Here is a 21,793-nt window from a genome sequence, read left to right on the forward strand (position 1 = left end):
ATCAGAGCATTGTTTATAGTGAACTGGCATATCTAATCATATTTGATATGCAACTATAAATACAATGGGACTAAAACACTCTGAATAAAATGAATACCTAGGTGTACATTAAAACAATAACACTAAAAGTCTCTGGAGGAAATTGAACATTGTGATTAAACCCAGACAATTATGTGGTCATATTAGGGATGAATATAGCCTGATCAACTATGTTTATTCAAAATATGACTAACATGTGTTTGGGGGTAATCATGGCGGGAAATGGACCTAGAAACTTACCTCGTATCCAAAACTTCTAAGGAACTCAAAACTCAAATAATTAAAATACTATAGGAGTATTTTAGAAATACTATATGCATACATTTTTTTACAACGTCTTTCACCCCTCGTGCAGACACAATGGCCGGATTGCATCATCCTAGAGATCCCTATTTCCCCAATCAGGGAAATGGTGGATGGTTAGAACCCGAGGAAGAACCAGGAGAAGAGCCTGAAGAGGAGCCCATGGACGGACCAGAAGAAACGGTAGCCGACTCAGACGAGGGGGAGGCAGTGGGCAGCGACACATACGACTCAGACACGGGGTCCGAGGTCATCAATCCTCCGTACATGGCCAGGGTGCCTCCATACAGGATGGGCCCCAATGGTCCTATGCCCCCATGGGCACACGAAATCTGGAGATGGAGCCACCATCAAGGGGTTCGAACCCCATTTGGTATGAACCGGGACTACTACGACTTGAGTCACGGTGGACCCGCCGACTGAGCCTTGCCTGTGATAATGAAGAGGATACGCGATATCGGCGAGCAGGCACAGGCAACCGTCGGCCAGATGGTGGCCATGAGAGCCGCAATGGAGCGCACGGAGAGGATGACACACGAGGTAGTCAGGGACTACCAGGCGCGCCAGACAGCTTTGGAAGCCCGGTTTCGGGACGCCGAGCACCACCTGGCTAGACTTCAGGACGCATCTACCTCGTCGTCAGCATCACCAGACCCATCCCATCGCAACTAGTACCCGTTCATGTACTATCTTTATGATTTCCTTTTATGTACTACTTTATGTACTATCGACCATATGGTTAAGTGATTACACTACTCATAGGGTCGTCATGCTGTCGGATCATATGTTTCCCTATGTACTGTATGCCTTTTAGGCAAATTTTCCCTGTATTCAAATGGTTATTACTAGTGGAAATGATATATATATTTTTATCGTGATGTTGTGATCTACTATGTGTTCGATTACTTTTACTACATGTTGATTGTATGAATTCACTCACTTATACACAACCAAATCTCTGACACTATGGTATAACAAAGAAATCGTGAAACCAAATACATTGGATACTCAACATATTTCCATTCTATGACAGAAAGATGCCTCAAAGACCAAACCGTGGAAACAACACGACACCAACGACACCAGAAATAAACTCAGTCGCATTCCAAGCAGCAGTGTCCGCTGCGGTCACTGCAGCACCGACGCAGATTCGCAACGGAAACAACGGAGAAGGTAACAGGAAGGGATCCGAAAGCACAAATCAGGGAACAAACCACGGAACCACAAGAACCTGCACCTACAAGGATTTCATCAACGCCAAGCCTCGAACCTTCAATGGGACGGGAGGAGTAATAACCCTGAAAAGATGGATAGAGAAGGTGGAATCAGTGTTTGAAATCTGCGGATGTCCGGATGGGTGCAAGGTCAAGTTTGCGGCCTGCACATTCGATGATCAAGATATCTCTTGGTGGAATGGTCAAGTAGAGGCCATGACACTCCCGGTGGCGAACGCGATGCCATGGGAGGAGCTTAAGGAAATGTTGTTGGCTGAATACTGTTCAAGGGGGAGAAATCCAGAAAATGGAACAAGAGTTGTGGAACCTCACGGTTCAAAACTCTGACATTGATGCGTACATATCAAGGTTTAGTGAGCTGTCTCTCTTGTACCCAGGAATGATTACTTCTGAAGGGAAGAAGATCGAAAGATTTATCTGGGGATTGACCGCGCCGATCCAAGGGAATGTGATGGCTGCAAACCCGACCACGTATGATAGTGCAAAGAGACTAGCCAAGAAACTGTACGACCATGGCAATAAAAAGGATGCCAAAGCAGGGGAAGCGGAAGTTAAGAAAGAAGATGATAGAAAGAAGGGTAAAAACAACAAGTGGAAGGGAAGACAAAATTCAGAATCATCAAAGAAACAACAAATTGTGAATGTCCATGCTGCTACTCAAGCTACCACAACACCACATGCTCCAGCCTCATCCACACCAAATGTTCCCAAGCAATACTCAGGGACCCTACCCTAGTGCAACAGATGCAATTTACACCACCACGGGGAATGTAGGGAGATGCACTGCACAAGCTGCAACCGAAAGGATCACACGACAAGATATACTGTAGAACTTATCCTCAACAGAACCAATAGTTGAACCACAACAACAACAACAACAATAATAATCACAACAACAGAAACAACAAAAACAACAATGTTGGGGCCAGTTACACCTGCTATGGGTGCGGAGGAACAGGTCATTTCAGGCGCGACTGCCCCAAAGCAAACAATCAGGGGCAAGAACATCAGGAAGAGTCTTGACAATGGGTCAAGGTGAAGCAGTGCAGGACCCAACTGTTGTTACTGGTATGTTCCTACTTAACAACACATATGCATGCATCTTATTTGATAGTGGGGCGGAGCGAAGTTTTGTTAGTAATAAATTCAAACACTTACTAAATCAACAACGCCAGAAGCTCAACGAAGCCTTCACGGTGGAAATGGCTAATGGGAGAACTGAAACAACCAAAGATGACTATGTAGGGTGCACATTAACACTAAACAATCACTCTTTTCAAATAGATTTGATGCTAGTAAATATTAGAAGTGTTGATGTGATAATCGACATGGACTTGTTAAGTCCCCACCATGCTGATATTATATGTTGCGAGAAGGCCATTCGCCTTCATCTACCAATCACGAAACCCTAATAATCTATGGTGATAAGACTAGCGCCAATCTCCGTCTAATCTCATGCATCAAGGCACAAAAGTGCCTATACAAGAAGAATTACGCCTTCCTCGCTCATGTTGTGGATAAGGCCAAGGAAGAAGTAAACATTAGAGACATTCCAGTGGGACGCGACTACCCGGATGTGTTTCCAGAAGATCTTTCGGGAATACCCCCAGAAAGACAGGTCGAATTTCGAATCGATCTAATACCAGGAGCCACATCAATTGCCAAATCACCCTACAGGTTAGCTCCCGCCGAAATGCAGGGGAGTTATCCAGCCAATTAAGCAAGCTGCTGAGCAAAGGGTTCATCCGACCAAGCTTCTCACCCTGGGGAGCTGCGGTCTTGTTTGTCAAGAAAAAGGACGGATCCTTCAGAATGTGGATCGATTATAGGGAATTAAACAAGCTCACCATCACAAATCGGTACCCACTTCCACGAATCGAAGATCTATTTGACCAGCTTCAAGGAGCCAGTTATTTCTCAAAAATAGATCTGAGATCCGGTTATCATCAACTCCGAGTTCGGGAAGAGGAAATGCCTAAAATTGCCTTTCGAACTCGGTACGGTCATTACGAATTCGTCGTGATTCCCTTCGGTCTAACAAATGCCCCCGCTGCATTTATGGACCTCATGGATCGAGTATGCCGCCCATTCCTTGATAAATTTGTGATTGTCTTCATAGACGATATTCTTATCTACTCTCGAAGCAAAGAAGAGCATGTTCAACATCTCCGCCAAGTCTTAGATACCCTAATGGCTGAAAGACTATATGCGAAGCTTTCCAAATGCAAATTCTGGATCCACAATGTAAACGTTTTGGGTCATGTAGTCAGCAAGGAAGGGATTCACGTAGATCCTTCCAAGATAAAGGCCATTGAAGGTTAGGCGATCCCGAGAACCCCAACAGAAATCCGTCAATTCTTGGGTCTCGCAGGCTACTACCGGAGGTTTATCTAGAATTTTCTAAGATAGCCAAACCCCTTACCGCCTTGACACAAAATGGTGTGTCTTTCAAGTGGACGGAAAAGCAAGAAGTCGCCTTCCAAACCATGAAGCGAGCCCTTTGTAGTGCACCAGTGCTATCCTTACCAGAGGGAACCGAAGATTTTGTAGTCTACTGCGATGCTTCGAATAAAGGGTTAGGTTGTGTCCTCATGCAGCGTGGAAAGGTGATAGCTTACGCATCCAGGCAACTAAAGACGCATGAAGTAAATTACACCACTCATGATCTCGAGCTGGGAGTTGTGGTCTTCGCCCTAAAGATTTGGAGGCACTACCTCTACGCTACAAAGTGCACCATCTTCACGGATCACAAAAGCCTCCAGCACATCCTAAAACAAAAGGAGTTAAACATGAGGCAGCGAAGATGGGTCGAGCTGTTAAATGATTACGAGTGTGAGATCAAGTACCACCCAGGTAAGGCTAACGTGGTAGCCGATGCCCTGAGCAAAAAAGAATACTCAGGTCGCTGGGTGAAAACCTTATCAATTACCATCCAGTCCCACCTAGCCTCACAAATCAAGGAAGCCCAAACAGGCGCATTGAAGCCGGAGAACGTCGCAAATGAAGCGTTGCGTGGGATGGATAAAGATTTTGAAGCCAGAAAGGACGGAGATTATTATTTCATGAACATAATCTGGGTCCCTAAACTTGGGGGATTCAGAGAAATGATCATGAACGAATCCCACAAAACGCAATATTCCATCCATCCGGGTTCGGATAAGATGTACCTAGAGATAAAGCAGCATTATTGGTGGCTAAATATGAAGGCAGAGATCGCCACTTACATGGGCAAGTGTCTCACTTGCGCCAAGGTGAAAGTGGAATACCAAAAGCCCTCGGGACTATTACAGCAGCCCGTAATACCCGAGTGGAAATGGGGAAGGATTACTATGGACTTCGTGACCAAATTACCTAAGACGACGGACGGGTTGGATGCTATCTGGGTAATCGTCGATAGGTTAACAAAATCCTCTCATTTCCTGCCAATAAAAGAATCTTACAAGATGGAAAGGTTGACGCGAATCTACATCAAGGAGATCGTAAGACTCCATGGGGTGCCAGTGTCTATTATCTCGGATCGAGGTTGCTCCTTTCGAGGCTCAAGGAGATCACACGAATCTACATCAAGGAGATCACACGAGGATCAAGGAGATCGTAAGACTCCATGGGTTGGATGCTATCTGGGTAATCGCGAATCTACATCAAGGAGATCACACGAGCATCAAGGTTGCTCCTTTCGAGGCTCTTTATGGTCGTAATTGCAGATCGCCTCTATGCTGGGCTGAGGTGGGGGACACCCAACTAGCGAAAGGAAAAACACCAGACAACACTCTCACAGGGCCAGAAATCATTCGAGAAACGACCGAGAAGATAATCCAAATCAAAGCCCGACTTCAGGCATCGCGAGACCGACAAAAGAGTTATGCTGATAAGTGGCGAAAGCCTCTGGAGTTCCAAGTCGGGGACCGGGTGCTATTCAAAGTCTCTCCCTGGAAAGGAATGATCCGTTTTGGGAAACGGGGAAAACTGAACCTGTGATACATTGGACCGTTCGAGATTCTTGCCCGAATTGGTCTGGTAGCCTATAAGCTGCAACTACCTTCAGAGCTCAACAATGTACACCCCGTGTTCCACATCTCTAATTTGAAAAAGTGCTTATCAGATGAAACTCTTGTCATTCCTCCAGAAGAAATAGAAATAAACGAGAATCTCCTGTTCGTCGAAGAACCAGTCGAGATAATGGATAGGGAAGTGAAGCGTACGAAGCAGAGCCGCATTCCGATTGTGAAGGTTCGATGGAACGCTAAGCGTGGACAAGAATTCACATGGGAACGCGAAGACCAGATGAAGCAGAAGTACCCTCACCTATTCTCTCATTCATGAGCCTAGCTTTCAAAAGAATTTCGGGACGAAATTCCCTCCAACGGGGGGATGATGTCACAACTAGCCTTTTAGCTAGGAAATTCTATTCTCATGTAAACATCATTTATTATAAAGCATGTACTCTAAGTAAAAATCATACTCTATGCTCAATCAAAACCATCCATTTGAATCGAAAGTCTTGATGTAAGTTCAAAACCTAATACAATACATCTCATATGGATTGAAAACCCTAGAAATCCCAGCCCAAGTTAATATGGACTAGGATCCTCTTATTGGGCCTAATGGACCAATAAACTTTCAATTGGACTATTTGGGCCAAGGAACCCTAATTGGGCTATAATTGGACCCACATTCATAAGATTTTAGCATTTTGGGCCATGTGAGCCTAGAATAGTGCATCTTATCTCTAATGGGCCTCGTTGGGCCATAAATGATTTCATTTGCCCTAATGGGTCGTGAACCCTTTTAATTGGGCTTCATTGGGCCGTGAACCATCAAAATGGCCCAATGGGCCGAAAAATGTTACTAGGCTTCATAAAATTCGAGCAAAGCCAAGAGTGTACCCAAAACCATTTCATCTTCATTTCTTTTAGCCCAAATTCTCGGCCCAATAGAAATAACAAAAAAAAGAGAAAAAGAGGAAATAACTTGCACTTGACACATCATTTTTGCATGGTGGATCTCCATGCAACCATCACTTCAAAACCCTCTTTCTCTTCTCTTATTATCGGCTGAGAGCAACCCATAAACACATACATCTTCAATTTTTCTTCTCAAAATCATCTCAAGAACTCTTCATTTCTCCTCAAAATCTCATAAGTTTGTTTGTGTTTCAAGAAGAATTCATCAAAAATCCATCCATTTTGGTAAGTTACTCTTAATCAAGAAGTCTAACATCATGTTTTTGTTAAAACTTGTTACTCAATTACTCTTTAAACCATGGATCATGCTTCTTACAACTCATCTAAGTCCGTAAACTTCTCAAGGAGCTTTCTAGGGTCGATATCTTCTCACATCTTCACCAAAAACTGAATCCAAACCTCAAAGTGAGTTCATACCCCTTGTTTTTCGATTTTGCTAACTTTTGGGGGCGGATACAAGTTGATATGTGCCAGATCTATGTATTTGTGCATGTTTATGTGTGTTCTTTAAGTTATATGTGTGATTTTGTGAAGAACTTAATAGATCTTGACAATATGAGAAAACTAAAACACTTTATACAACTTACCACAAAGATGAAAGTGTTAAACATGTTAAGGATGTTGGAAAAACTAAACAAAAGTTTGTAAAGGGACGATTTTTGACAAATAAACGAAAAGAATGTGGTTTTATGAAACTTACGATTTTACATGGACTAAAAGAGCCAAATATACATCAAAATGGTTCTTTATGATAATCATAGTTTTAAAAGGGCTAAAAGTGTCAAATTTCGTGTTATGGGCCTTAATGTGGGCCTTTACGGTTTTTTTGGGCCAAATTTGTAAATTTAAGATTTTTATGGATTAAATTGTCATTTAACACAAACTTCAGCCAAAAAATGTAAATTTATGATTTTACGAGCTAAAAACATCACTTTATTTGAATTTGGGCCTAAAATGACATTTTTACAAAACTTGGGCCGAAAATGTCATTTTATCCAAAAAGGGGCTGAAAATGTAAATTATATATATAAATAGGCCGAAAATGTAAATTTTATATTAATGGGCCAAAAACATCAATTTATATTTACTTGGACCAAAAATGTCAACTTACATACAATTAGACTAAAGATGTAAATTTTCATGTTTATTGGGCCTAACATGTATAATCCATGTTAATGGGCTGTAGTGGCCCATTTACATGCTTATTGGGCCGGAATTATACACTAGATGTTTATTGGGCCTCAGTGGCCCATTTACATGCTTATTGGGCCTGAATTACTCACTACATGTTTATTGGGCCTTAGTGGCCCATATACATGCTTATTGGACCTAAACTATGCATTACATGTTTACTGAGCCTTAGTGGTCCTTCTACATGTCTGTTGGGTCTCGTACATTTATATACATACTCGTTGGGCTTTTCATACATAAAACATACAAGTAAACATTATATAACATAATACAATATTCACGTAAACTCCGCCAAGGATGCTAGTGAGACATGTCGGTTGACACCTCTAGAGTGTACAATCGTAGCATGTAGTTATAACCAGAGTCTCCTGGATGGAGAGAGAGAGAGAGAAAAAAAAAAGAGAGAGAGAGAGAGTTTGTGTATAGATCTATACGGGGTGACACCCCACACCTGGCCTGTTCGCTACAACTAGACTAGGCCAGTCTAGGGTGACAAACCTTACCGTAAATCAAGTCGGCGCCTAAGAACGCCACGACAGGCGAATTCGTCATAATCAAGTATGGTTAAAATGGCGCACCTAGAGATCCTCTTCAACATAGTTTTATGAAACATTTATAAAATCTTGTTGTTATGAAAACATACATACACTGATATATGTTGATGTTTTTCAAAAAAACTTGTATTCACAGGGAATCGTTAAGCGGAAAGGTCAGCATGAAGTGTGGAATTTGTTCTATTTTGTTATCATCATACATTGAATATTTTGACATGTAATTTATGATGTTATACTTGATGTAAACAATGCTGGTTGTATTTTGATATGTATGATGATGGTGTTGTTTCAATTATATACATTGTGATGATATTGCAAGATGAAGTCACGTACAAGCCCCCTGATGTTTTCCGCCGTCTGGTTCGGGGGTGTGACAGATTGGTATCAGAGCATTGTTTATAGTGAACTGTCAGATCTAATCATATTTGATATGCAACTATAAATACAATGGGACTAAAACCCTCTGAATAAAATGAATACCTAGGTGTACACTAAAACAATAACACTAAAAGTCTCTGGAGGAAATTGAACACTGTGATTAAACCCGGACAGTTATGTGGTCATATTAGGGATGAATATAGCCTGATCAACTATGTTTATTCAAAATATGACCAACATGTGTTTGGGGGTAATCATGGCGGGAAATGGACCTAGAAACTTACCTCGTATCCAAAACTTCTAAGGAAATCAAAACTCAAATAATTAAAATACTATAGGAGTATTTTGGAAATACTATATGCATACATTTTTTTACAACGTCTTTCACCCCTCGTGCAGACACAATGGCCGGATTTCATCATCCTGGAGATCCCTATTTCCCCAATCAGGGAAATGGTGGATGGTTAGAACCCGAGGAAGAACCAGAAGAAGATCCTGAAGAGGAGCCCATGGACGGACCGGCAGAAACGGTAGCCGACTTAGACGAGGGGGAGGTTGAGGGCAGCGACACAGACGACTCAAACACGGGGTCCAAGGTCATCAATCCTCCGTACATGGCCAGGGTGCCCCCATACAGGATGGGCCCCAATGGTCCTACACCCCCATGGGCACACGACATCTGGAGATGGAGCCACCAGCAAGGGGTGCGACCCCCATTTGGTATGAACCGGTACTACTACGACTTGAGTCACTGTGGACCCGCCAACCGAGCCTTGCCTTGCCTATGATAGTGAGGAGGACACGTGATATCGACGAGTAGGTGCAGGCAACCGCCGGCCAGATGGTGGCCATGAGAGCCGCAATGTAGCGCACGGAGAGGGTGACACACGACGTAGTCAGGGACTACCAGGCGCGCCAGACAACTTTGGAAGCCTGACTTTGGGACGCCGAGCACCACCTGGCTAGACTTCAGGGCGCATCTACCTCATTGTCAGCACCACCATATGTTTAAGTGATTACAGTACTCATAGGGTTGTCATGCTGGCGGATCATATGTTTCCCTATGTACTGTATGCCTTTTAGGCAAATTTTCCCTGTATTAAAATGGTTATTACTAGTGGAAATGATATATATATTTTTATCGTGATGTTGTGATCTGCTATGTGTTCTATTACTTTTACTACATGTTGATTGTATGCATTCACTCACTTATACACAACCAAATCTCTGACACTGTGCTATAACCAAGAAATCGTGAAACTAAATACATTCGATACTCAACATCTTTCCGTTCTATGATAGAAATATGCCTCAAAGACTAAACCGTGGAAACAACACGACACCGACGCCACCAGAAATAAACTCAGTCGCATTCCAAGCAGCAGTGTCCACTGCGGTCACTACAGCACCTGCGCAGATTCGCAACAGAAACAATGGAGAAGGTAACGGGTAGGGAACCGGAAGCACAAATCAGGGAACAAACCACGGAACCACAAGAACCTGCACCTACAAGGATTTCACCAACGCCAAGCTTCGAACCTTCAACGGGACGGGAGGCGTAATAACCCTGAAAAGATGGATAGAGAAGGTGGAATCAGTGTTTGAAATCTGCGGATGTCCGGATGGGTGCAAGGTCAAGTTTTCGGCCTACACATTCAATGATCAAGCTCTCTCTTGATGGAATGGTCAAGTAGAGGCCATGACACTCCCGGTGGCGAATGCGATGCCATGGGAGCAGCTTAAGGAAATGTTGTTGGCTGAATAATGTCCAAGGGGGAGAAATTCAAAAAATGGTACAAGAGCTGTGGAACCTCACGGTTCAAAACTCTAACATTGATGCGTACATATCAAGGTTTAGTGAGATGTCTCTCTTGTGCCCAGGAATGATTACATCTGAAGGGAAGAAGATCGAAAGATTTATCTGGGGATTGACCGCGCCGATCCATGGGAATGTGATTGCTGCAAACCCGACCACGTATGATAGTGCAAAGAGACTAGCCATGAAACTGTACGACCATGGCAACAAAAAGGGTGCCAAAGCAGGGGAAGTGGAAGTTAAGAAAGAATATGATAGCAAGAAGGGTAAAAACAACAAGCGGAAGGGAAGACAAAATTCAGAATCATCAAAGAAACAACAAACTGTGATTGTCCATGCCGCTACTCAAGCTAACACAACACCACATGCTCCAGCCTCATCCACACCAAATGTTCCTAAGCAATACTCAGGGACCCTACCTAAGTGCAAAAAATGAAATTTCCACCACCACGAGGAATGCAGGCAGATGCACTGCACAAGCTGCAACCGAAAGGATCACACGACAAGATATACTGTAGAACTTATCCTCAACAGAACCAATAGTTGAACCACAACAATAACAACAATAACAATAATCGCAACAACAGTAACAACAACAACAACAACAATGCTGGGGCCAGTTACACCTGCTATGGGTGTGGAGGAACATGTCATTTCAGGCACAACTTCCCCAAAGCAAACAATCAGGGGGCAGGAACATCAGGAAGAGTGTTGAGAATGGGTCAAGGTGAAGTAGTGCAGGACCCAGTAGTTGTTACTGGTATGTTCCTACTTAACAACACATATGCATGCATCTTATTTGATAGTGGGGCGGAGCGAAGTTTCGTTAGTAATAAATTCAAACATTTACAAAATCAACAACCCCAGAAACTCAACGAAGCCTTCACGGTGGAAATGGCTAATAGGAAAACTGAAACAACCAAAGATGTCTATGTAGGGTGCACATTAACACTAAACAATCACTCTTTTCAAATAGATTTGATGCTAGTAAATATTAGAAGTTTTGATGTAATAATCAGCATGGACTGGTTAAGTCCCCACCATGCTGATATTATGTGTTGCGAGAAGGCCATTCGCCTTCATCTCCCAATCACGAAACCCTAATAATCTATGGTGATAAGACTGGTGCCAATCTCCGTCTAATCTCGTGCATCAAGGCACAAAAGTGCCTACACAAGAAGTACTACGTCTTCCTCGCTCATGTTGTGGATAAGGCCAAGGAAGAAGTAAACATTAGAGACATTCCAGTGGGACGCGACTACCCGGATGTGTTTCCAGAAGATCTTCCGGGAATACCCCCAGAAAGACAGGTCGAATTCCGAATCGATCTAATACCAGGAGCCACATCAATTGCCAAATCGCCCTACAGGTTAGCTCCCGCCGAAATGCAGGAGAGTTATCTAGCCAATTAAGCAAGCTGCTGAGCAAAGGGTTCATCCGACCAAGCTTCTCACCCTGGGGAGCTCCGGTCTTGTTTGTCAAGAAAAAGGACGGATCCTTCAGAATGTGGATCGATTATAGGGAATTAAACAAGCTCACCATAAAAAATCGGTACCTACTTCCACGAATCGATGATCTATTTTACCAGCTTCAAGGAGCCAATTATTTCTGAAAAATAGATCAGAGATTCGGTTATCATCAACTCCGAGTTCGGGAAGAGGAAATGCCTAAAACTGCCTTTCGAACTCGATACGGTCATTACGAATTCGTCGTGATGCCCTTCGGTCTAACAAATGCCCCCGCTGCATTTATGGACCTCATGAATCGAGTCTGCCGCCCATTCCTTGATAAATTTGTGATTGTCTTCATAGACGATATTCTTATCTACTCTCGAAGCAAAGAAGAGCATGGTCAACATCTCCGCCAAGTCTTAGAAACCCTAATGGCTGAAAGACTATATGCGAAGCTTTTCAAATGCAAATTCTGGATCCGCAGTGTAAACTTTTTGGGTCATGTAGTCAGCAAGGAAGGGATTCACGTAGATCCTTCCAAGATAAAGGCCATTGAAGGTTGGGCGATCCCGAGAACCCAACAGAAATCCGTCAATTCTTGGGTCTCGCAGGCTACTACCGGAGGTTTATCTAGAATTTTCTAAGATAGCCAAACCCCTTACCGCCTTGACACAAAAGGATGTGTCTTTCAACTGGACGGAAAAGCAAGAAGTCGCCTTCCAAACCCTGAAGTGAGCCCTTTGTAGTGCACCACTACTATCCTTACCAGAGGGAACCGAAGATTTTGTAGTCTAATGCGATGCTTCGAATCAAGGGTTAGGCTGTGTCCTCATGCAGCGTGGAAAGGTGATAGCTTATGCATCCAGGCAACTAAATACGCAAGAAGTAAATTACACTACTCATGATCTCGATCTGGGAGCTGCGGTCTTCGCCCTAAAGATTTTGAGGCACTACCTCTACGGTACAAAGTGCACCATCTTCACGAATCACAAAAGCCTCCATCACATCCTAAACCAAAAGGAGTTAAACATGAGGCAGCGAAGATGGGGTTGAAAATGTAAATTATATATATTAATAGGCCGAAAATGTAAATTTTATATTAATGGGCCGAAAACATCAATTTATATTTACTTGGACCAAAAATGTCAACTTACATACAATTAGACTAACGATGTAAATTTTCATTTTTATTGGGCCTAACATGTATAATCCATGTTAATGGGCTCTAGTGGCTCATTTACATACCTATTGGGCCTGAATTATACACTACATGTTTATTGGGCCTCAGTGGCCCATTTGCATGCTTATTGGGCCTGAATTACTCACTACATGTTTATTGGGCCTTAGTGGCCCATATACATGCTTATTGGACCTAAACTATATATTACATGTTTACTGAGCCTTAGTGGTCCTTCTACATGTCTGTTGGGTCTCGTACATTCATATACATACTCGTTGGGATTTTCATACATACAACATACAAGTAAACAATATATAACATAATACAATATTCGCGTAAACTCCGCCAAGGATGCTAGTGAGACATGTCGGTTGACACCTCTAGAGTGTACAATCGTAGCATGTAGTTATAACTAGAGTCTCCTGGAGGGAGAGCGACAGATTGTGTATAGATCTATACAGGGTGACACCCCACACCTGAGTTGTTCGCTACAGCTAGACTAGGCTAGTCTAGGGTTACAAACCTTACCATAAATCAAGTCGGCGCCTAAGAACGCCACGACTGGCGAATTCGTCATAATCAAGTATGGTTAAAACGGATCACCTAGAGATCCTGTTCAACATAGTTTTATGAAACATTTTTAAAATCTTGTTGTTACAAAACATACATACACTGATATTCGGTCTTAGGGTTGAGACCACAACGATTTTATAAACAGAAAATATAGGATTTTCTGGGGACAGCTAAACAATGCCTTTTACTTACAACAGAAAGTACCGGATTTTTATCCGTATTACATTTTTACATTCCAAAAACAGGAAACACACATGCATTAATACTTGATTTCGATACATCACTTTCAAACCATTTTTACAGAAAATATTGCATTTTCTGGTGTGTTTTTTGAACAATACAAAAATTTTCATTCAAATATGCTTATGAACTCACCAACATTATATATGTTGACGTTTTTCAAAATAACTTGTATTATCAGGGAATCGTTAAGCGGAAAGGTCAGCATGAAGTGTGGAATTTGTTCTATTTCCTTATCATCATACATTGAATATTTTGACATGTAATTTATGATGTTATACTTGATGTAAACAATGTTGGTTGTATTTTGATATGTATGATGATGGTGTTGACTTGTTTCAGTTATGTACATTGTGATGATATTGCAAAATGAAGTCACGCACAAGCCCCTGGACGTTTTCCGCCGTCTGGTTCGGGGGTGTGACACCGTGTCCATTTACACTAAAACAACACACCCTGTGTTGGGTGAAAAAGTGTTGAGATTTGGTTGAACACGACCCGTGTGATATTACACTAAAGAGACACGACCTGTGTACGAATCTGATTTGAAAAACAAAATTACATAACACTTGAAAACGACCCGTGTTGAGTGTCAGACAAAAATGGACACGGGCCGTGTACGCCTCTGTTTGCCACTTCCCAATTTTTGTACCCAAAAATCCCAAATCATCCAAAAGAAATGGTTTTACATCCCGAAATTCGTTTTATAATTTGAAAACATGTTATAACACATTTGGAACATTAAAAACCAAAAATTTTAAAGAAACGAAAATGTTTTGAAGGAAAAGACGAAAATACCCTCGGGTTGCCTCCCGGTTAGCTGCCCTTGTTTTAAGTTGTTGGCTCGACTTGGCCCCTGAGTATGATTCGTTCTTGGTATGTGGGTTTCTTAAACACCTCCATCTCTTCATTCTTCACTTGGGATCTTTCATAAAATGGTTTCAATCTATGCCATTAACTTTGAAAGTCTTCCCGGTTTGTTGGCTCGTGATTTCCACCGCACCATGGTCAAAGACTTTTGAGACCACAAAAGGACCAACCCATCTTGATCTTAACTTCCCTGATATAAACTTGAATCTTGAATGGTAAAGCAACACTTTTTGACCTTTTGTGAAGGTTTTTCGAGAGATCATCTTGTCATGATACGCCTTGGTCTTCTCTTTGTAAATCATTTCATTTTCATACGCATCATTTCTAATATCCTCTAGTTCTTGAATGTCTAACTTCCTTTTATTACCCGCTTCATCTTCATTCAATTTGAATTTTTTAATAGCCCAAAAAGCTTTGTGTTCAAGCTCTACCGGAATACGACATGGTTTCCCAAACACTAATTGGTATGGAGACATGCCAATAGGAGTCTTGTAAGCGGTCTGGTATGCCCATAAGGCATCATCCAATATTATACTCCAGTCCTTGCGGTTTGGATTGACTGTTTTCTCCAAGATTCCTTTGATTTGTCTATTGGAAATCTCTACTTGACCATTGGTTTGAGGGTGATAAGTGTTGGATAAGGTTTCTAAGTGCATAACTATTTCTGGTATGTACTTGACCCGGTTGACATGGTCCATTTGGATTGCATGGCATCATGATAATTGGATAGACAAAATGAGAAGAAGGACACTTATGATTTGTTAATATATTATAAGTTATAATATATTAATATGAAATCATATTATTTAATTAGTATTGATCAAGAGTTAATTTCGAATTAATTTTGTGATAAAAAAGAGACTAATTAAATATATGGGATTGATTGTGTAAATCATACATTCTTATATAGTGGGCTAATGATCCATGGTTTATTGGATTGGGATAAAACCCATAGGGTGCTACATGGAGGTTAAAACCCATGGATCATGGAGGAAATGAAAAGCCATGTCAATTAGGGTTTACATGGTGTAACCCTACTTGTGACACACTATATAAAGACCCCATAGGCTAGCAAAATCGGCACATAGATAAGAACAAGGAGGGCTAGCCAATTTTGAGTGATAATGTACTTCTCTCAAGTTATTCCAAGAGTTGTGGTGTTGTGTGAAACATTTGAGGCATCACATTTGGGGTGCTAGGATCACAAAGCTCTTAAGGAATTCAAGCAACAACAAAGGTGTGTTATTCTACTAGCTTTTATGTTTCAAGTTCCCCATGCCATTCTAGTTAGGATAAGAACCTTGGAAAAATTAAATTTGCATGTATCTTAGTAAAACATAGATCCAAGGTTTCCAGGGTTGCATGTACACCATAGGAGTGTTAGAATGCTCAAAACCCATTAGTGGTATCAGAGCCTAGGCTTGTTTTCTTGATACTTGATGCAAATGCTTGAAAAAATTGATTTTTCTGTTCACTGTGCAGTGGACTCGCTGAGTCCATGGGGGGACTCGACGAGTCCAAGTGAAAATGCATCCTACTCGTCGAGTAGGTTCTTGCACTCGGCGAGTAGGAGCCCCTATGTGCAGAATTTCGAGTTTTGCTGTTGGAAATGGACTAGAATCATTACCCTAAACTGTTTTTGACTTGTAAAACCTGTTTTTTGGTGTGGTAATGATTATGCTAATCCATTTTCAATGGTTATTATCAAATTTTCAAGTTTTATATGTGTTTATATGATTCTTGAAATTGTTGATATGAATGTTCATACACTTATGAGTTTGGTAGATCATAGGAATTATTTGCAAATTTTTTGTTAGTTTAATTCTTGATCTAGATGTTTTAATGGAGTCCATAATTTGTCCTCAAGTTATGGATTACCAAAAGTCTTTTCTTTTAAAGTCCATTAAAGAACACATAGGTTACATAAAATGAAGAGTCTTCATTTTAATAAACCATTAACTCATAAGTTATGAAGTTGAAAAGTTTTGAAGAGTTACAAAACTTGCCCTCAAGTTTTGGAACATGTAAAGTCACTTTAGAAAACTTTAGTTCCAACCCCTAGAATTTTAAAAGTTAAAATTCAACCCTTATACTTTATAGTATTATAAGTTAATAATATATATATATATATATATATATATATATATATATATATATATATATATATATATGTAAAAGATCAAGTAGTTTTACCGTTAGTAGGCCTCATTCACGAAGCCGGTCTATAAAGGGGGTATAAGGTTGTTGCCTATAAAATGGCAGCTTAATGGGTGTCCACTCTCACCCACTGCTTCCTTAACTGGTGGAGGGTTGTTAGCCGAACGGGTAGGACAATGACTTTAATTCTCATTAAAAGTATAATGATTATTATAAAGTAACTAAATGTTTTATAAATTCCCAATCTTAGTTACTTTAGGAAAATGTGAATTTTGTGCTAACCCATGAAATCACACTTTGCACCTTGCTTAAGTCGTTAGTTGAGCGTGTGTGGTTAACCGACACACTAACTTGGATTTAACAAGGTTGGCAAAGGGTGGCTTAAGGTTTATCATAGATCGGTGGAGCGCGTGTGGTTAACCGGCACATCGATTAGGTGATAAAATTAAGAGTACCAAGTTAATTTGCATGGTTATTCACACCTTCTTTTGTGATCCTCGGCATCCCAGTCACAAAACTTGAAGGGCACAATCGAGATTTAAACATTCCATTGAAAAGTTCAATGAATCTAAAAATAATCTAGGAGTTTCAAAACAAATTAAAACCTAATAATACATTTCGTTTTCATGGTGGGAATTAGTGAATCATCATTCACCTACCTTCAAATATTTTATAGCTTGGATTACGACATCCCTCTTCTAAGTTATAAAATATTGTGTTGGGTCCTAGCCTTAATATTACATTTGGGTGTCTTATTAAGGACTATATATATATTTAATCTAAACTTGTCTTTCTTCTTTTTTAGATGTCTTCCAACAATGTTGCTTCTGGCTCAAACCCTACCGGCTCCTTCTCTCTCATGGACCTTTGTGGGAGAGTCATCTTTGATGGGACTAATTTCAATGATTGGACTAGGAACATAAGGATGGTTACTCGCTATGAGGACAAGGAACATGTCCTCGACAAGGAGCTGAAGGAACTTGATAAGTCGTCTACTACTCCAGAGGAGATCGCTGACTTCAGGACTCATGAGAGAGATGCCATTAAAGTAGCATGTATCATGCTGGCCATGATGACAGCCAAGCTCCAAAAGTCCTATGAGGACTTTTATCCTTTTGAGATGCACCAGGATTTGATGGAAAGATACCATCAGAGTGCTCGTCAAGAGCGATATGAAATAATCTCCTCCATGATAACAACCCGAATGAAGGATGGTGAACCCATCACGGGCCACATGTAGAAAATACAAAGGTCTGTGGACCATCTGATGAAGTTGAATGTGAACTTTCCCGAGGAGTTGGCAATTGACATCATATTACACTCCTTACCTACTTGTTATGATCAGTTCCGAATGACCTATCATATGAACAAGGAGGAGGTCACGCTTAGCAAACTTCAAGGAGTTTTGAAGACCGCCGAAAGTGGTCTTAAAGGTAAATCGGTTGTTACCACTCCTACTCCTACCACTGCCCCTGTTCTGGCAATCGGGCAAGGTAAAGGGAAGAAGAGGAAGACCCCTTCGAAGGGTACCAAGAGAAAGTATTTTGATGGCTCCTCTTCAAGTAGAACCAAAGGTGGTTCTGTCACTCCTTCTGCCAACCCTAAAGAGGCTGAATGCTTCTATTGCCATGAAAAGGCGCACTGGAAGTGAAACTGCCCAAAGTACTTGCAAGATTTTAAGGATGGGAAAGTGAAACCCAACCATGCAGGTATTTACACTATATTTTGTAATAACTCACCATATTCTAATTCTTGGGTCCTTGATACAGGTTGTGCTATTCACATATGTTCTGATTTGCAGGGACCAAGAAGAAGTGAGAATGTGGAGCACGAGAAGATAAACTTGATCATGGGGAATAAGAAAGCTTCACCTGTCACCAAGATTGGAGTTTATTCTTTGTTGCTATGTAGTGGGTTAAGATTAGATTTGAATAAATGTTGTTACTCGTCTGAAATGGCGAGAAATATTATTTCCTTTCACGGTTTGTACAAACAAGGATTTACTTTTTCATTTGATAATGAATGTGGTGGTATTAATGCTTTTTATAATGTTCTTTATTTTAAAGCATTACCTTGTGATGGTGTATATGAAACTGTGTCAGTTGTAGATAACCTAGGAAATAATGTGTTGTGTATTGATTCTTCCACTAGCTTGGATAAAGCATCATTATGGCATTGTCATCTTGGACATGTTAGCAAGAAACACATAGGCCAACTCCAAAAGGATGGAGTCTTGGAGTCATTTGACCTAAAGTAGGATGATAGTTGTGAATCTTGTTTACTTGGAAAAATGACAAAGTCACCCTTCACTGGTACCTGTGCTAGGGGTGAAGGTTTGTTGGATCTCGTACACACAGATGTGTGTGGACCCTTCAGAACCGCCACAAGGGATGCTAACCGCTTCTATGTGACTTTTACTGATGATTATAGTAGATATGGATATGTCTACTTAATCAAGAATAAGTCGGAAACTTTGAAAAGTTCAAAGAGTTTAAACAGGAAGTGGAGAATCAGCTGGGAAGGAACATTAAGATGCTTCGATCCGATCGAGGTGGTGACTATCTTAGTACATAGTTCCTTGACTATCTTAAGGAATGTGGGATTGTCTCACAGTTGACACCTCCCAGAACACCACAGCTTAATGGTGTGGCTGATAGGCGTAATCAAACCTTGTTGGACATGGTTCGTTCCATGATGAGTCGAGCTTCGCTACCAATCTCATTTTGGAGGTATGCCTTAGAGACTGCCACCCATATCCTTAATTTAGTCCCTACCAAAAAGGTTACCAAAACACCTCACGAGATGTGGACTGGGAAAGTTCCCAATTTGAACCATATCAAGATTTGGGGTTGCGAGGCTTTCGTGAGGCGCGAGACTCACGATAAGCTCAAACCTCGAAGTGAGCGGTGTATTTTCATCGGCTACCCACATAAATCCTTTGGTTACCTCTTCTATAGACCCAGTGATAATGTGGTCTTTGTGGCAATGAGAGGAGTCTTTCGCGAGAGAGAGTTTATAAGCCAAGGAAACAGTAGCAGGTAAATTGACCTTGAAGAAATTCAAGAGTCAAGTGGTGAAGGAACCTCAAACCTTAGCAATCAACCTGAGGAGGAAACTCATGTTGATCCAACTGACGAGTCTGTACCTCTGAGGCGTTCCACTAGAGTTAGGAATGCACCTGAGCATTACTATGGTTTCCATATTACTGCAGAAGGTATACACTTATCAGTGATAGTACACTGGTAAGTTTGGATGAACCTAACAACTACACGGAAGCCATGATAGGCCCCGAGTGTGCCAAATGGAAAGAGGCTATGGACAGCGAGATACAGTCCATGTATCTCAATCAAGTTTGGAACTTGGTTGACAATGTACCAGGTTGTAAGACAGTCCGGTGCAAATGGATATTCAAGAAGAAGACCGACACAGATGGGAATGTACACACTAATAAGGTGCGACTGGTTGCAAAGGGTTTTTCTCAAACTCCGAGAGTTGACTATGATGAGACCTTTTCACCAGTAGCGAAGATTAAGTCTATTAGGGTTATGCTAGCCATTGCTGCATTTCATGATTATGAAATATAGCAAATGGATGTCAAAACTGCTTTCCTTAATGGAAAGTTGGTTGAGGATGTTTACATGAGTCAGCCAGAGGGTTTTGTCAGTACAGAGTACCCTAATAGATTGTGTAAGCTTGAGAAATCCATCTATGGATTGAAACAAGCACCTCGCAGGTGGAATCTTTGTTTCGATGAGAAAGTCAAAGAGTTTGGTTTTTCGAGGAGCGAAGATGAGTCCTGTGTATATGTCAATGCTAGTGGGAGTATAGTTAGTTGTTTGGTATTGTATGTGGATGATATATTACTCATAGGAAATGACATCCCAACTCTGCAGGAGGTGAAGTCCTGGCTTGGGAAGTGTTTTGCTATGAAGGACCTTGGAGAAGCTGCCTATATCCTAGGGATAAGGATATTGAGAGACAGGAGTAAGATACTAATTGGACTTAGTCAAAGTACCTACTTGGATAAGGTGCTGAATAGGTTCAGCATGCAAGATTCCAAGAAAGGAGAGTTACCGATCCAGAGTAACGCCAGACTGGGTAAGACTCTGAGCCCGAGTACAGAGGCTGAGATAGCTGAAATGAGTCGAGTATCGTATGCTTCCGCTGTAGGCTCGATCATGTATGCTATGACTTGTACTCGTCCTGATGTGGCCTTTGCTTAGAGCACGGTCAGTAGATATCAGGGGAACCCTGGAAAGGCTCACTGGACTGCGTTAAAGAACATTCTCAAGTACCTACGGAGGACTAAGGACTGGGTCCTTACCCTCGGTGGGAGTGATGACTTGAGAGTAGTAGGGTATAGTGATGCTAGCTTCCAGATTGATAGGGATAATTTCCGCTCTCAGTCAGGCTGGGTCTTTACCTTAAATGGAGGAGCAATTACTTGGAAAAGTTCCAAGCAAGAGACAGTGGCCGATTCAACTTGCGACTCAGAGTACATAGCAGCAAGCGAGGCAACAAAGGAGGCGATATGGCTAAAGAACTTCATTGGAGACCTTGGAGTAGTACCAGCTATAAAGGAGCCTATGCAGATTTTCTGTGATAGTGAAAGGGCAGTTGCCTTAGCCAAGGAACCAAGGGATCACGGGAGATCCAGACACATCGACAGAAAATACCATTTCATTAGACATCGAATAGAAGAAGGACTCCGCGTGGCAAAGAGGGTATCATCGGATGAGAACCCAACAGATCCCCTCATGAACGGGCTGAGTAGGGTTAAGCATCTTCAGCATGCGGGGCAAATTGGGCTAAAGGATGATATTAGTTTTAGAAATTAGATAG

The 21,793-nt window shown here is 41.5% G+C and overlaps 1 protein-coding gene across 1 annotated transcript; it reads right to left on the reverse strand.

The window, feature by feature from the left end:
• Positions 1–14,865: 14,865 nt before the first annotated feature.
• On the reverse strand, positions 14,866–15,270 carry LOC145106063 (uncharacterized). The gene has a single exon (XM_079043114.1). The coding sequence runs from the start codon at positions 15,268–15,270 to the stop codon at positions 14,866–14,868; it is 405 nt and encodes a 134-aa protein (XP_078899240.1).
• Between the last annotated feature and the right edge of the window lie 6,523 nt (positions 15,271–21,793).

The sequence above is a fragment of the Lactuca virosa genome, chromosome 4, assembly GCF_052849685.1.
Source record: "Lactuca virosa cultivar CGN04683 chromosome 4, Lactuca_virosa_CGN04683_v6, whole genome shotgun sequence".
Taxonomy (NCBI): Eukaryota; Viridiplantae; Streptophyta; class Magnoliopsida; order Asterales; family Asteraceae; genus Lactuca; species Lactuca virosa.

What these genes read in the sequence shown, in the direction of transcription:
- LOC145106063 (XM_079043114.1), bottom strand. Translation starts at nt 15,270, where the DNA reads ATGTCTCCATACCAATTAGTGTTTGGGAAACCATGTCGTATTCCGGTA.